This window comes from Crocodylus siamensis, chromosome 13 (assembly GCF_052110815.1).
Source record: "Crocodylus siamensis isolate JL-2025a chromosome 13, ASM5211081v1, whole genome shotgun sequence".
NCBI classification, from domain to species: domain Eukaryota; kingdom Metazoa; phylum Chordata; order Crocodylia; family Crocodylidae; genus Crocodylus; species Crocodylus siamensis.
Genome location: NC_143407.1, coordinates 30,909,702 through 30,927,130, shown reverse-complemented (window position 1 = coordinate 30,927,130; position 17,429 = coordinate 30,909,702). Strand labels below are relative to the sequence as shown.

Here is a 17,429-nt window from a genome sequence, read left to right as displayed (position 1 = left end):
CCAGCCCTCAGTTTAAAACCTAAAGGAAAGCATCTGTGTTTATGAGGAGTAACCAGGAAGCCTAAGTGAGGAGCTTAGTGCATTGTGCTGGGCTGGTAGAAGAGTGAAGTAGGGCAGTAGGGTAGGACCTTGGGAGTGCTTTCCAAATCCCTCAGTCCCAGGATTACCTTGAAGATGGCTCGTTCCCTCAGCAGCCTCTCTGGCAGGTTTTTGCGGGGCAGCTCTCGTGTGGTCTGCAGTTCCTCGTTCCAGTCTCTGGTCTGAAAGAGGGAAATCCTTAGATGAAATCCTGCTTCGGAGAAGGGAAGGGAGTCCACATTTACAGCTCCCAAGCTGGTTCACGGGGGTATTTGCTACTACAGGTTAAACAGTGAAGTCAGACTTGCACGGCAATCAGTCACTTCAGGCATGAATGATGTTGCTTATTTAAAAACAGCAAGGTATGACAGGTCTTGCACTGACTCACACAGTTCAAGTCTTGCAGGAACACTGCAAGCTACTCAGCTGGCCTAGGAGATTGGATTACGTTTACACATCGGTAGATGACCCCTTGCAGCATTCCTGGACCAAGGAACTGTTCACCTTGAGGCTTTTAGAAGGGTGTTTAGATCTATTTTCCCCATAAAGCTGGCTCATCCTGTAAGGAATTCTGTGCCTACAACACTGACACTGGTTTAACATTCTGCACAATGAGTTCAATGGAGCTAGTCAGGGTATAAGGTTTCGCAGGACTGAGTCCTCCAGAAGAGAGCCCTGCTTCAAGACCTTTACACACATGGGAAAGTTATGTGAGCAGCAAGACAGTTCTACCAGCTGGAGAAGACATCTGGATGTCACAGCTCCTAGAATCTTTTCCAGGTTCAATTGAAACACATTGCTTGAGGGACCTCCCAGCTGCATGGCCACATTCATCCTGGACTTGGCATGGATACTGGGGAGGCTGTTATTCACTGGGATAAGATTAAAAACAGCTGTACAAATGGAAAAAAAAACAGTAAAGATACCATTGCTGGCACCACTCCCAAAGTGTAGCTACATACCTGTCCAGGTATGTGCTCTTCATAGCCCAGCCTTGAAGTATAAGCATCTTCTGCCCTCACACAGTCCATAGCATGTTCTGCCTGTGGTGCTGTCCAGCTGTACACCTGGAAGGGGGTAGCTATCCTTTCAAAGGGATGTCTCTGGACCCTAGTTTGGAGTGAAGGACTATTACAATTCTTTGCAATGAAGGATGTCTTGTATTTAGACAACTTTGCCTGTTCATCCACAACAAAGCTTGCTTTGATTAAGAATTACATCTCAGCTAGTTCTACCCAAGAAAGAGACACAGCCAGATCCATTGGGAGACAAGCATCTCCCGAGCTATATCTGCATTCACCTGCTCACAGCAGCAGAAGCCTGGAGAAAAATCAGCTGGGTTTTGGAGGCATAACATTTTGCCCGAAGAAAGCACTCTAGAGCAGCATTTCTCAACCTATGGGTTGTGACCCAGAAGTGGGTTGCAAGAATATATGAAACGGTCACAAACAAAAAAACTTTAAAAATGGATTCTCCTTTAAAAGGACAAAAAATGTGCAAGGGTTTTTCCCTTGCAGGCTGGCAGAGTGCCCTCATGCCCCCCCCCCCACACACACACTGGGGGGCTGGGAGCAGCAAGTCAAGAGTGAAGGGCACAGGCAGGGCCAGGGGGATGTTTTCTACTTAAACTATTTACTGGGTCAGGACTGGCGATCAATGTTTACAAATGGTACCAAAAAGGTTGAGCACTGCTGCTCTAGAGCTCCCCATGTCATGCCAATACCAGCTCCCAGCCACACACAGCCCATGTCAGTTCTGCATGTGCGAGGTGGGATTGTGCCTGGGTCCTGGGGTTGCGTATAGCCATATGGGTTTGGAACCCATATGGTTGCATTATAAGCTACTGGTCTTGTTGCACATCCAGCAATGAAGCAAAAGCCAAGCTTAACTTAACAGCCTTCTATACAGCTTCACTCCTCTCAGCAGGTGACAAAAATCCCATCTGCACGCATTTCTGGCCCAACAAGCAACAGGATAATCATTTTTTAAATGGCCAGATAGTCACAGTGGTGCATTTCAGGCCACCCCAATTTCTAGCTTTTATATAATGTCATTTTTGTCCACTTAATGAGACCAGAAGCAGGACTCTTGAAAGCCATACAATACGCCCGTTAATTTATACCCTGCCGAGCTGGCCAGTTTAAGCAGACGCTCCCAAGAATGACAGATTTCGTACAGGACCCGCCATTCTGGAGCAGGACGAGTGGTTCCATTCAGAAAGGGCAGGGGAATAAAACTGTCCATGAATGCAATAACAAGAGTTAGAAACAGTCTGGGGAAATTTACATGCGTGAAGATTTAAATTGGAAAGGGAATAATTATTTTAAGCAAAGCCACATTACTCTTCTTGATATTGGGCTGTTCAGTTTATTTTTTTTTTTGCTTCCATGCAAGAACACCTGCTGGCAGGATCATCCACTCATTCACTGTTCCCGAGCTCAGCTAGCTTTTCTCCCCCTGCCCCACATTCTCTCTTTGGAGGCACCAATAGTAAAAACCTGGTTCAGGTAACAATCAGCTACAGACCCTCCTGGATAAGTGTCCCATCCTGAGGGCCACTGTACACCGAATCATGCTTCAGCTTCTTTCACAAGCTTCCTTGCAAAGGCAAGCCCTTTTTGGAGTTTGCATCCCACACAGAATGTAACACTTCTCTCTCCTCCCCATCTTCATACATAACCGCAGATAGATTACTCCTCAGTGCAGGGATCAATGGAGCTATACACTGCAACTAACATAGTCTCATAAAGAAAAGTTGTTCCTGTTCTGCCTCCAGCAGCACTTGTTAGTGCTAATTTACATGCTTGAAGCAAGCCTAGTCCAGTTGTCACTGCCAGGAAAACTAAATAAGGAGATTTACCATCAGGATCCCTGGGTTCCCCGAACAGCGACCAACCTTATGCATATGTAAGATTTAACTGCTTGTAAGCCTTTGCTACACAAGGGCCAAGGGTTGCATTAACCTCCACCAAGCATCACCCTGCCATACTAGTTTTGTGAAGTGGAGTGTGTTACGATAAACACCTGGCTTCAAGACAGACAGCAGCATCCAAACCCCAGAGCGCAAGCCAAATATCTAACCCATCACATCACTCAAGGCAAGCAGTGAGGGAAAAACACTACTGCTACCGTTTCTTCTGCAGAGTTGAAAAGTTTTTTTTGAAGGTCGGGCTGATCTGGTTAAGCAGCTCTACCAGGGAATGGCTGAGGAAGCTGGGGTTGGCAGGCTTGGGATTGAAATTGTACGCTGTTGACCTGCAAAGGAATAAAAAAGAGTCTCAATCTTGATGCTATATGTGAAACAGCTGCAGAAAGTCATGAGCTGTGCAAGAATGGAGACCCCATCTTCTCTGTGCGGTCAGATAGGCTGCAAGGGTCCCCTGGAAAGGCACAGATAGTCTCTCCACTCAAGTCACTGTCAACCTCCGTGAACCTGTGCCCCGAGAGAGGGCAGCAAATCCAATCCAGAAGCAGTTGAACCACCATTGGGTTCTGTGGGCCTGTGGTTTGCCTTCAAACTGGGAAGGCAAAGCAAGGGTCCCCAGATGTCCAAATGTGTACCAGACCCTAACAGACCTTGCTCCTGCCAGTAATCACAAGGGCTTCACCCTCCCCCATTCAGCACCCAGCAGCTCCTGCTTTCGTTTTCCAAGAAGCTTTCTAAAAAGCCTTACAAAGTCTTCTCATGCGCCATCAAGGAATGCTAAAGGAAGAGTTGCCAGGACCAGGCAAATGAGATCTCTCTCCATGGAGATCTATTAAGGCAGCTCTTCTGATCTGCTGGCAGTGTCGCCTGAACGTTGAGAGTTAAATTTACAGCGGACTTTAGTCACCAGAGTTAAGCTATGCACGTGCTTCAGTCTTTACTTTGAGCCCCACTGCTGCAGACTGAGGACGGTCTCTTTCAAGTTATTTCTTCCCTAACTTGGGTTAGGTTGGGTTTCAATAACAACTCACTCGTCGAAAGGAGGCCCAGATGTATAGTGCTCAACCAATATAACAGAAGTGCTCAACTAGAGAGGTCTCCCGTTTTACCGGTGTGACAGTTCCCATCCCCCGGGAAATAAAATCACCTTGATTTGGATTTTCTTAGTCAGCGACAGCCTCGCACTCTTCAGCCCACACATTTATGTTGGCCTAGGATATTATCTACCATGGTAAAGGATGAATAAGCAGAGCCTGTACTTGATTCAGTATAATGACAGATTTTACATGGCTGGTCATGTTGTGCTTTACAGCACAGTTGGCCATGAGATCAGGCAGGAATTTCTTCCAACTTTCATCACCCCTGCACAACAAGCTGAATATTTGGGGAAGGTGTTTATTCCCAAAGCATCAGGCACTTTAGAAAGACACTAGATGTGGCTGCTCCAGCATAGCAGCTGCTAAGACTTTATATAAACAGGCTCCCGATTACAAAGGATGAAGAGGGAGGGGGCTCTTGTTCTAGCACGCTTCCTTTTCAATCAGTTAATGCAAACTCACTGTCTTGGTTAAAGGGAAACTCTCAATTACTCACTGATTCAAGTAAAAGCCTCTGGTGGATGCTGTGATGCTAACGTGTCGATCCTCCACAGTGATGACGTACAGGTACATGAGGTCTCCGTGCATTTTTCGGTTGCCAGGTGGGGGGTTCCACCCACTCATGGTCAATACTTTTAGGCACTGCAAAGGCTGGAAAAAGCACACCACACGAGAGCTTCCACCTGCTGGCTTCTGTTCTGGAAAGCCACCCACATTTCATACTTTCCATGTGCAAGTTCTGTTTGCTCCCCAGCCCATAGCCCGGAGGACCAGGGTTTACAAACTTCCAAGCTCTCAAAGCACTGCACGCTGTGATGGTTTTTGTCATGCAATGTTCTACAACCTGTCTTTATACTCAATTTGTCTTTAGACCACATGTATTTCTTGCAGCAGCAAGCTTAAGGGAAGCCCAAGGATAAATAGAAGGGATCTGAAGCTCCTCTGAGAAACTTTGCAAGAAGTAGAAACCAGAAGTTCTCCCTTCTCTCTTGCAGAGTGGGATTGCTACTGCACAGTGCTGACATCCAGCCTTTACAGTTTGCATGCAAAATGCTGGACCTTAAGCTTCCTTCCCTTGGCCCAGCCGTGCTATTCAGGCATTTGTCCAGGACTCAGTGGAGCAAATCTCCTAGTAAGCTCACTGAAGTGTAACTTGCAATCGTAGAAGACTGCTGCCCTGCAAGAAGTGTCCTGGCTACCATCTTAAAAAAAGACACAAGAGAACTCTACCTTCCAGTCTCTGTTCTGGGGCTGGAGGGCACACAGGGGCCTCTCTTTGCTACCTGGCAGGATATGTTCAGGAGGGGTGCAGTCAATTTGTTCCATTTCGGTACCTTTCTTCTTCCGTTTTCCACTGTCTGAAACAGAGACAGACAGGAGATGAGTGCTGGAGGAAGACCACCTTGGCAATATTCAGTACAAAATCCTCTTGATGGAATACTGTTTCCTTGTAGCACCCTCCCTCCCACCACCAAAACCAAAACTCAGGTTCTGACTGCTTCTTCAAGCTATAATTTAAACAGCTCCAACCATGCAACATGCACCTGAACGCTGCACTCTGCCCCCAGCATTACATACATTAACCACTGGGCTGTGGCTTTCAAAGAGATGTTAAGTGTCTAAACTCCTGCTGAAAGTCACCTATAGAATTTGGCCCCTGAACCCATGAACACCTGAGCTCAGGTGTTCTCTGCTCAAGAAAGTAACCTTTCTGCCCTGTAGGCAAGAAATAATACCTGCCTCACCAATGCACTTCAAGAGCAAGAATACTTTGCACAAATTGGGCCAGCTTTACACCCTGGGGCATCAGCAGCAAAACACTTTAAGTCAATAGGAGTACCTGGAGTCACCCGAGATTCGGGTGATATATGCATGTTCCCAGATACACTGGTGCACCTAATGCTAGGACCTTGTTTGTGATAATCTGCAACACATTTCCCAAAATAAAAAAAGTGAGCAACTAGGCCCCTTTCTGCCACACCTTCACGCGACAGCCTGGCAGAAGCAGTTTTGAACCATGCCCCGAGGAGGTGAAGGGACCTTAGTCTGTAAAGCTTATGTCACAAACAGATCCACAGGGATTAAATGAAAGGCACCAAGCAACAATGAATAGAGCCCAGGGCCTCCCCCCTCCTCCACCCTACCACTGAATATTCATTAGGAAACTATGTGGGGAAATATTCACAGCTCTTCCCCAACCATCCCCTCCTCCCCCACTCCAATAATTAGAACAAGCACTTAAGCAAATTATATAGTGGTAGAACAGCTGCATTTCTCTACCACAGGGAAGGTTTGTTGCTTCCAGGAAGCTTTTCTTATCCTGTACCTCCAAGGTCTCCTTCTGTGAAGACGCTCAGGAATGACAGGGAATTGCAGTCCACACCATTAAATGCATCTGATGGGTCAAGGCTCTTCAGAAGGTCCCGAATATGACGCACATGTATCCTGGCTTCCCGTACTGTGTAGGGCTCTGACCATCAGGAGGGACAGAGAGACCACATCAGTGCCACAGTAATTCTCTCTCAACACAACACACAAGAAATTAACCACACACACAGATACAACTTCAGTGGGAATGAGCTAGGAATGTGTTTGACCCACTTTGTTTTATATCCATTACTGTCCCAAATCCGTGCTTCTCTTTATTAGGGATTCATTACAAGCCGTGACAGCAGCTGGCAGTTTTACATTACTCATCTTGGCTAATGCTGCAACAAACAGGATTTCTATCTGCGTAAAAGATGACAAGTATCTTGCACGCTACTGGACATAACCTGCATGCGTCTGTGCTGAGACAAGGATTTGGGAATCTTCCAGGTAAGCAAATCTTCCAGGCAGCACATGAGGCTACCAACAGCGGTGTCCCTTACCAGTGTCTCTATAAAGTATTAAGTCTGTGTCTGCCCTCCTGGCATGTGAGGCTGTAGCAGCAGGGAGCTCAGCCACAAAGTGGCATTTTACTATGAATTCTTGGTACAAGTGCCAGGGGTAAGACAGGTCACTGGACACAGAACGTACTCCTACTGTGCACTACCTGCCCTGTGTCCCTTTGCTTTTTTAATCAGGGTCTGGTTTCTTGGGTGCCACCTGCCATTTGGCGCTTTAAAGGTGACCTAGCTTTCCACACCTACTCCTATAATAGGAATTTAACCACATGCGAATGGCTGCTTAGGAGCCTGCTCAAACTGAGCAGGGTCCTCTTAATCCAGGACCCATCCATGGACAAACATCACTTCGAGAAACCACTTCCACCCTCACGGCCTGTCTCGGGAGAAGACTGAAGGGCAGGACAGGCCATAAAAGACTCACTCAACTGTGTTTTAAGCTCCAGGCAGGGTCGTTACAGCTTGGGGTTACGGATAGAAAGTGGAGTAGCAGGGGGAGAGGACCTTTGTCCAGTGGGGCCTATCCAGCAGCTCACCCTCGTAGGCACCTGGTCTACGAGAACCCAATGCAGACAGGTCCTCCTGTCAGGGTCGCCCCAATCTCTAAAACTTGCCTTCAACCACTTTCAGCACCGACCCCTCCTGCAGCCCTTCAATGGTTTTCAGCTCAGCGAAGTTATCCAGAACGTTGCCATCCAGCTGCAGAGAGAAGCAGGTTCGGTGGCAGGTGTCCTCTCTGTCCATCAGCACTTGGTGGATCTCCTGCACCATCTCTTGTGGAGAAACCTTAAGGACAAAAAGCCCTGTTACCCCCCAGCTCTGCCACCTTCCTGACCAAGCAGAGGCGTGGGGTGTCACTTCTGTCCTCCCCAGTCACCATAGCACTATGCCACCAAGTTACCAGATTCTTAGATCAAGGGAAGTCCTTGTGTGCCAGCTGCAGAGAGCCCAGCTCTGTAGACTGGATGAGGCCCCCAATTCCACACATGGGATCCTCCAGGCCTGTCCTTTTGATGCAGAATCAGATCCCCCATAGGCCACCTGTAGCCTCCTACATCCTTAGGCATTTATGAAGAAGGGTTTAGCTCATCTACTCATCTGCTGGAGGACAACAGCACTAAGGCATTTGTGCACCCATGCAGTTCCCACTTCTCAGCCCTTAGAGTATCAGCTAAAGTGGCCCCATCTGATTCCCTTCTGCATGAGCCCGGGTGAGAGGGCATTGCACAGGGACACTGATGGACCAGAAGGTAGATGAGGGATAGGAAGGGTATAGACAAGGGAAGAGTCCATCAATAGGCAGCACCTGGGGCTACAGAGCCTGTTGTTCTCTTCCAGTGTGCTTTGGTGCATGCAGTGGGGTGGTATGCTGTGTATCGCCACACCATTACTTGAAGGGGAGGACCCAGCCTCCGATCACATCACTTCAACCACTAAAGAAAGTGCAAAGGCTTGCACACAGAGGCTTCTTTTACTTCTCTGCTGTGTTTCCAACACCATTTTATACCATGCTCAAGCTATGCAAACTCTGGATGGTTTACATAAGCAGCTGTGAACAAGGCCTGCTATTATTAGCTTATTAAAACTAACAACCAAAAGGGGTTTTAAAGGAAAAAGCTGCCCCGATCAGAACTGTCTGGCTCCTCCAGGGATATTATTCTCCGCCCCGCCCCCCCCTCCTTTCTGCTGATCATGGGCATTTAACAGGTTCCCATTTCATTTAGACTCAGCCACTACCAAAGAAAGCTTTCTCTCATCCATTTCCAGTGAAGCATCGTGCCAAAATGGAACATCAGCCAAGCATGTCAAAGCCCATCCTGACATGCTGGTATAAGTGCTTGTCTGCTACTGCAGTCCTCAGGGCCCTCCTTGCTCCTCCAAACCAGGTGTAGGAACTCCCTTTCGTGTCTGCCAGAGCATGTCTTACCATACAGCCTCGCATCCTCCCAAAAACCACTGGGGCTTTGCTCAGGGGTTAGCAGAGGGGCAGATCATTACCTCTAAACAGTTACTTCCATGTCTCACTAACGCTTAGACGGAGCAAATCTGAGAACCTCCACCCCCCAGCCAAGCTAATCAGCCCCATTCCTGTCTGTGGAGAGGGAGGCTGGTGAGCTGCAGCGTAAGACAAACCTTCTTCCCATTGTGCCAGCTACCGGCCGTTCCAAAGTTCAGATGCTCAGTGTGACCCACCCTGCCTCTCATGATCTTGCTTAGACTCTGCCAGCTTGGGATCATTGGATCCCAAATACTCTTTTAGTCCTTGGATCATGTTGTACGGTCAGCTAGGGAGGAGAAAAAAAGAGCCAGCAGGGCAGCACATGAAGAGGCAGAGTAGAAGCCAACAGAGAAGCTTGTGCCTTGTGGAGCTGCCCCACCAGGAGGGATGCTGCCGCCCACAGCACCCTGTGCCAGCCAGAAGCGTGGAAGTTAGGCAGCTGACAAATGACACCCTCGTGTTGGAGGGAAAGACAGAGAGGCATGAAGCCACCTCTCTCCTGCTCCACTTAATTTCAGGAGCATGCATTCACATTGGTCTCCAGAAGCCCCCCCAGCTGGCCCTGATCAATCCCCAGCAGCCTCCACCTCCAAGGCCTCTTCTTTCTCTTGACAGCATGCTGGTGGCTGCAGGACTGCCACTGCTCTCTACTTTGCTCCCCTTTTCTTCCCCCTGGCTCTCCCTGGCTCTGTCTGAAGGGAAAGGGTTTGGGCATCCATGCACTCTCTCCTCAGAGCTGAGGGGGAAGGGGCAGGAGGCAGGGGGATGCACATCTAGCTCCCTCAGAAATTAACTCTTGCTCTGCAGCACATGTCGCCTCCACACAGCTTCTCTCCACCTGCCTCCGGCAGATGACTTGATACCTGCCTCCCCACTCACATGGAAACACAGAGGAGATAAGTCAGGCAATGCATATAACAGCGCTTGGCAAATGTTGTTGTATAAATTAATTCATATGCAACCTAGCCAGTCAGTGCCCAGGCACCTTTTCAAGCCTTTGCTGCTCTCCTGAACACCTCATTTCCCCTCCTCTTCAGCTGGCTCTCAGCTGAGCAGCTGCCATTGCTGCCTCCCTTGGAGGGACCCACCTGCAGGGAGAAGGGCTCTATTCCCGGAGCACAGATCTTGACAGTGAAGCCGGTGTCCTGGATGACGATGACCTCCTGGTCGTTTCCATCATCCCCTGGATCAGCTTCCTCATGGCCATTCTGCTTGACCTCCTTGTCTTCCTTGAGGCTCTCATGCAAGCCATCCCCATTCATTAACGTCATGCCACTCGGGTGCTCTGGTCACAAAGGAGAGGGAGAGAGAGAGAGAGAGAGAGAGAGAGAGAGAGAGAGAGATTTAGCAAGGGGCTGAATTAACAGCACTCACTGAACAAGCAAGTGAAGGTAACCAGCTCTAACATCACCTGGGGGCCTCTGATACAGACACAAACACACACAGTTAAAAAAAAAGCTAGAACCACTTGATTCTTATCCATGTGCTCAGTCCCTACATGATAAATGTAGGTGTGCCACTTCTTATCTCCTCCCCGCCCCCAGAGTAACATCCTTTCACTTGCCCTGAGGCATATGCATGTCTTTCAATGCCAGTGAGGAAGATGAGTGGCTTAATGCAGAACAGGATCTGGGTCAAATTTCAAGGCCCTCTTAATTAATAGAGAAGGGTGTGTGGTACTTTGCAGCCCAAAGGCAGTTGTGCCAACAAATTACATGGGATCTTGCAGAGCTCCCCTTGCTCTATTGTTCAGCTAGGGAGGTGCACGTCACATGAGATCCAAGCTTCTTCATAGAAACAAACACCACCCACACCCCAGTGTGTGTCATACATTTGAAAAATACTTTGCAGAGCTCTTGCTGTGCAAGGAGGGAGGCTTAGCCTGTGATTTGAGATGCTTTCAGGTGCCATGTTAAAAATGTAAATTGCTTACTGTAGATCTGGCTTCTCCAGGACTGCCAGTCAATGGCTTTGCATTCCTATTCACTGGGAGCAAATTGGCACTGGCTGTCTGGAGAGGTGTAAAGCTGTGAAAGTCCCTTAGAGGGACATGGTTGTTCATACAGGGACTGGACCAGATACTGGGGAAGGCGCTGGAGGGAGGATGTCGCTGTACTGGCCAAGAAGGGAGGTGGCAGTCTGGGCATCCTGACCAGCAATGCCATCAGAACACTTGAGACCAAATAAAATGGGTTGTTCCAAAGCTGAACCTTTCCACAGAGACATTTTGGTGTCCATTAAGTTTTCAGCCAGACGGTTAGAGACTCACACCTGAGCGCTCAAGTTAGAACAGCCCCCCTGCCCCGCTTCACGAGACCAGAGGACTTGGTTCACATGCCAATTCAGAGCAAGCGCAGACCAAAAGCCGCACCGGGCCGTGCGCAGACACACCTCTCTCGGGACAAAAGGCTCCGTTTTCACAAACAGATGTGCGTTTTGTTCCAAGGCAGACAAACACCACTTCCTACAGAGCTGTGCAGTTGCTGCAAGCACTGAATTCTGGCCTGCCTGTTGGCCAGCAGGTCTTGTTCCTCACCTCTCGGAGGCTGCTGGGGAGCCTTCCCCTCCCAGCTCAGCCGCAGCATGTCCAGAAGTGCAGCCTGCGTCTGAACGCCTCGAACACGCCGTTCGTGATGACTCATGCAGAGACTCGCATCGTGACTCAGATGCAGTGGTGAGAGTCAGACAGGCTAGCTCCCTCCACCCCCATTCCTTCATAGCCCTGGCAAAGTCATGCAACCCTCCTGCATTTTGCTTCTGCAGTCAGTAAAATTGGGACAAAACCCAAAAAGCAGCCAAATCCCCCCCCCCAAAAAAAAAAAACCTTCCTTGCCTGCCTCAAGGGTGCTGGGAGGGTTATGCACCTCACCCTGGTGAAGCACCCACGGAAGACAGCTATTCTGGTCCTTGATTAAGATCAAAGCAAGGTACCCGTCAAGCAGGGTAAGAGATGACACAGCAAATGTCTCCTTCTCCAAGGGGGAGGGGTGACACCACAGCTGCCTTAATGGCCTCCGGGGCCATCGGCAGTGGCTGCAGGGATGCTAGTGCTCAGTGTCTATCCGCATATGTCTGTAGCGCACGCTGTCACGTTCTCTGACAGGCAAACATAGGAGCGGAGTAGATTAGAGGCTCTGGTACTCCAAAATCCACACCAGGAAGGAGGAACAAATGCACTGTCCAAGCAGCAGTGCCTTGAGAGAATGCGTTTTTGGAAGGCACGATATCCCCAGAGGCCTGGGGACAGGTGCCTCTGGTTATACTTGTATGCCAGGTGTAGCCAGAGCTTTCTTCAGATGCCCTGGCACGTGGGGTAGGGAACAGCTGGCTGCAGCGTCACTCAAATGTTAGGCCTAGAGCTACCGCCAACACTGCCGACAGCAACGGCCTCCCCTTTCCACATGCCCCAGGATCTGGGAGCCAGGTAAGGCCCAGTCCCTGGGTGGGCAATATAGGCTGGGATAGGCTCCCTGTACCTTGCAAAACTGAAAGGGGGAAGGTAGAGTTTAGCTTGAAAGAAGCTGCACATGCACCAGACTATTACAGATGTAGACAAACTTTCACCGGTGACAGATTAAGACTAGAAGCATCAGCCCACTCGCCTCTTACCCAGAAGCCACCCCCCAGGTCTTGGCCCCATAAAGCCTACTCTAACCAAAGCCAACACTCAACTCACCCATACGTGCCTAAATCCCATTAGGCCCTTTGAAGGAGCTGCTTACAGGGAGGTTTTCCATCCAGACAGACCCATAAAGCAAAAACCCACTCAGGCCACCCATTTGCTCAGAAATTCCCAACTCTTTTGTAGCTCGGCGTGACTCGCTTCCTGTTTTTACACTTCCAGCAGTCCAGCCAACAAGTATGGGTTCCCCAAGGAAGAGAGCTGGACTGTTTTAGGGGCAGGCATGCTAGGCACTTCCCTACCATACCCCCTGTTCTTCTGGGAGAGGCAGTAGAGACTAGTTTTTGCTACAACCCAGAATAATCCCGGTATAAACTGAGACATGCACACATTGGCATCAAGCGAGGACTAGGATCTTCTGCCCTAGGCTCACTCAACTGCAAAGCAGGATAAAAAAAGATGCTGCATATAAAGCCATTTACCTCTGAAAGTTTAAAATCAGGCCTGTGCTGTTGCTTATTATTTCTCCAGGCTGCACAATGATAAACTTCTGCAGTGCAGCACAATGTTGCCTTCCTCTCCTCCAGAAAGGCTATGACTGTTAAAAGCTGCCAGGCTGGTGGAGAAGGAGGGATGCAAAGAGGTAACAAGCTTAATGCCTACCTGCATTAGTTAATCCTGCGCTTTTGTTTAAGAACGAGCAGCTAATCCTGAAATCAACAGAGCAAGAGGGTCAAGCCAATCAGCCAATGGTTCAAGCCACGTTTGGAAAGGGAAGAGGATTATACAAAAAAAGTGGAAGTTTCTCCGGACATGGTTGTTTCAAAGAAAGCAGTTTGTTTTGTGGCAACCCCAACATGACGACTCCCGCAAAGGAGTCTTGTGAGGGCAAGTGCTGCCTACTTGGCGGTGACCCAGTGTACTGTCTTTGCCCTGCCAAGAGGAGGTCTGCACGGACAGTTTTTGCCTACCCAGTCTTGAGATGCCCGATCTTCACTACAGCCTTGTCAAACCAGGAAGAGAACGAAGCTGCAAAACTAGCTGTGCTATCAGCACTTCCCAGGAAGAAATGCCGACTGAAGAAAGAAATTTAGACTCAGTAAAAGCTAGGAAGTTAAAAGCATCAAGGGAGTTCTGAATGTGTCCTCTCTCACGAAGCATGCTCAGTTCCTCGGCGATAACTCAGCCTAAACCTAGCAGCAATGAGGAGGCCCGATCACCCGGAAGAATGACATGAGAATTAAGTTACTCGTTTCTTCAAGTTACAAAGCGTCTCTGACCCCCCCATCCTTTGCCTCTTGCATTTGGTTTGCAAGAGAGCATGTACATGTTGCTATAAGCATGCCCGTTGGTGGTACAATACATTTTTAAGACCGTTTAGTGGTATTTTACTGAATCGCACCCAAGACATTAGTACTGCATTCCTCCCTGCTCACTGACCCTGATGGACACTCATTCTGCTCCTACCTTTAACCTTTAAACACTGCCTTGTGGTCACAATGGTTAGAAGAGCTGAAAGTTGAGACTACAGAAATGCCACATGCTTTCAGAAGGAAGATTCTTTCTTTTAGTCCCTGGTTTGAGCTCTCCCCTCACAAGCTGCCCTAACGTTACATTTTGTGCATGCAGACACTTCAATCTGCCTGGGACACAGTCCCTCCTCCACTTCCAGGTTTTGCTGAGAAAGCAAGAAAACCAACATAACTGTGGTGAAAACTAACTCTCTAGTGGGAGCAGAGTATTAGTTCTTGATTGAATTACAAATCACACCTGGTAAGAGAGTTAAGTAGAAGGATTAGCTTTTATCTTCTCACCTCAATTAAAAAAAAATAAATGCATGGAGGCATTAGATGCTGTATTGTGATCATTCGGTCTGTTTATGAACGAATGCACAGGTGTGCCAGGCACCTCACACCACTTGGATCCAGGTTCCTGCCAGACTGCAAGAGCCCCGTGAGAAAAAAGGGTTGCTAACTTTATGCAAGAGCATTAGCGGGACATCACGTTTAGATCCTTGTTCATACAAATCAGGAAGTGTGTCAAACTGCCGAAATCAAGGAGACTAAATGGATGCTTTTAATACAAGAACCCTGTACCATAGATTATCAGGAGGCCTAATGTATGGCAGCATTTATGTTGTCACAAGATAATGGGACAAGGAACCCTGTCAAAATAAGGCAATTTACTTTTTTTCTTCTTTAAAAAAAAAAAAAACAAAAACAAAAAACCTACCCAAAACTCCTTATCTGCACTGAGCATTGCCAGCATCAGATTATTAGGAGTTGAAGAAATTAAAAGCACAGTTTACAATTTCACTTCATTTCAGCACAAACCTGTCACTACTGTGACTTCAGTTCTCTCTGGCAAGGGAACAATCTTGTCTTCCCATTCTACAAAGAGACTCTTGTGCCTTGTTTCTAGGCATACCTGCAAGCCAAAAAATGCGTATTCTGTACCAAGAGGGAAACGATCCCAATTCCACACCATACTAAAAGCATTCCTCCTCATCTCCCTGCAGGAGCTGACTAACTTTGGGGCTCCAAATTCAAAGGTGTTGCACTGCCACAAATAAAAGCTGCTAGTAACACTGCAGAAGTTTGTGCAGCAAAGAGGGCCTGGAAAAAAAAGGCAGAATTTTATGTTTTACATCTCAGGACTTGAGCAAAAACCCCCCAGGAATCTCCAATTGGATTAGCACCTTGATCTCAAGCCAAAGACTCATTTAGAGTTTTAACCACATTTCTGATGGTTTTGGGAAAGAAACAAGGAGGAGGAATCCAACCAACCTGTTCTCTGAAACATTTCCAAAGCCAGATTGTCACCAAAAAGGTGCTCAGGGCAACAATTTGCACCAAGCTGCTCATACGTGGCCCAACTGTTTCTGTAATATACATTTTGTATAGCTTGCCATTATAACAGCACACAAGAGTGCTACTGCAGCATCTCGCTGTTTTATTGGTGTGGACAATCACCTCCTGGGGCGAGTACTGGCTTGGTGGGGCGGGGAGGAAAGAAAAAGCAAGCAGGATTCAATAGGGTGTTCCAGCGCAGGGTCACACTCATTTGGCTCCATTTATTTATGACACCGCAGCAGAACCCTGCGCTGCACAGCGTCCGCAGGCCTCGCTTTCTTTATGTACAAGAGAGATCTGAGCGGTGCAACTATGTGGTATAACACCAGCATTGTTGCCCTCACCTAGAGGATGATTTGCCCAGCTTCTACTTTAAAACACCAAAAAGATGCGCGGGGAAGAGGTGCACAGGTGCGTCAGCCTCCGACTAGCTCTGCAGACTGCTTCATGCCCCCAGCTCGGAAAGCCCTAACTGGGCTCCATGGTATCCATCTGTTGGGGATGGATTTGCTCTCTGCATGAACAGCAACAGATTCAAGACTCTAATTCTTGGCTTAGTGGGCATCTGCCCACACTTTTGCACAACCACCTTTCTTGGCTCATCCACACACATGGGTTACAACTGGGGTTGCTAATCAGTGGTGCGGCGCATGGTAGGTGGGGGCGGGAGACAGGCAGCAGAGCAAGACAGGACAGGAAGCAGAAAGCAAGGCAGCAAATTGTGGGGAAGATCACAGGGAAGGAGGCAGAAAGCAGAGCAGCAGATTGGGCAGGGAAAGGCGGGGGGGTGGGGGGGGAACGGAACAAAAAAACCCCGCAGTAGCACTTGGAAGGCAGGGGTACAGAGATAATGTGGCATGCCTGCCAAAAAGGTTGGCCCCCACTGGGTTGTAACCACACGGGAGTTTGTAGAACTACACAAAAAAGTTGCATTTAATCATGCACTTCTGACAGCCTCAGCTGCACTCCGCTCTCTTTTTATCCCCATCCTCAGCCCACCTGAGCATTCAAACCCATGATGGTAAAATATAGAAAAGGCCTGTTGTGGGAGCATTCGTTCTCTTCTCCTTGAAGGTGGCATTTTCAGGGTGAAATTCCACAGGCTCAACCTTAGGGCTCTGCCCCAGCACCATACGTTAGCCATGCGAGTCATTCGCAGAAGCCGAAAAGTTAATATCAACTTGTAACCTTTGTACTCTGTGACCATAATTCATTACGTTACCCTTGTGTCCAGGCTTTTTAGCCTTATTCATTCACTCACCCGTACTTCACAGAAGCATTTATTCAGCTTCAATATGTAATATGTACTTTTAACCAGCTCTCTAGGTACAAGCTTGTGTTACTTATGCCCTTCCCAGTTTGGTTTTAAATGATTAACCCTAGTGTTGCATTAAGCTTACTTTTCTAGAAAGAATTTTTTTTAATTAAATAAGAGGGAAAAAAGCCCCTAGTTGTTACTTAAGGATTTTAAACTCTGGTATCTTCTCAAATCTCTTATACTTTACTATAGCTTTGCAAATTTTTGTGCATTTCTGTTCTGATGTGCTGAGGAAAAAACAACAACAACGAAAAAAACCTCACTGTGCTTAAATAAAGCCTCCTTTAAAAAAAGAAAAAGAAATTAAGAAAGTCATTACTCCTCACTAGGCTCTAGTCACTTCTGATGTTTTACATTTCATGAACTGAGCTCTGTATAAAAAAAAGTTTGTTTGTTTTTTGTTTTTTTGTTGTTGTTGTTTTTTTTAAATAGACAAGAAAACCTGTTGGACAAACTTTCAAAAGTCACATACTGGTGTACGGTAAACACAGGGTAATTTCAGCCCAAAAGGGAAAGTTTTGAAGCCAGCCAAGTGCACAGAAACACCGCGTTAGGAAAACCTGGTTCTTTCCAGCATGCACACATCATCCTCTCCCTCATCAAGGACACAAGATACGTAAGCTGTACTTGGTGGAATAAACCATCGCCCCAC

At 47.9% G+C, this 17,429-nt stretch overlaps 1 protein-coding gene across 3 annotated transcripts in view; it reads right to left on the bottom strand.

Moving 5' to 3' along the window:
- CLUH (CLUH binding protein of NUMT mRNA) overlaps window positions 1-17,429 on the bottom strand; it is a 49,701-nt gene that overhangs the window by 22,587 nt on the left and 9,685 nt on the right. For 2 of the 3 annotated variants that reach the window (XM_090026292.1, XM_090026295.1), the window contains exons 2-9: window positions 10,074-10,270; window positions 7,601-7,772; window positions 6,428-6,571; window positions 5,332-5,459; window positions 4,598-4,752; window positions 3,208-3,333; window positions 1,041-1,188; window positions 168-260 (exon numbers count right to left, since the gene is read on the bottom strand). In XM_090026292.1, the coding sequence (XP_089882418.1) occupies window positions 168-260; window positions 1,041-1,188; window positions 3,208-3,333; window positions 4,598-4,752; window positions 5,332-5,459; window positions 6,428-6,571; window positions 7,601-7,772; window positions 10,074-10,270 (1,163 nt within the window). Of the gene's footprint in view, window positions 1-167; window positions 261-1,040; window positions 1,189-3,207; window positions 3,334-4,597; window positions 4,753-5,331; window positions 5,460-6,427; window positions 6,572-7,600; window positions 7,773-10,073; window positions 10,271-11,521; window positions 11,680-17,429 lie in introns of those variants that run through there. The other variant, XM_090026294.1, reaches the window with a different exon arrangement.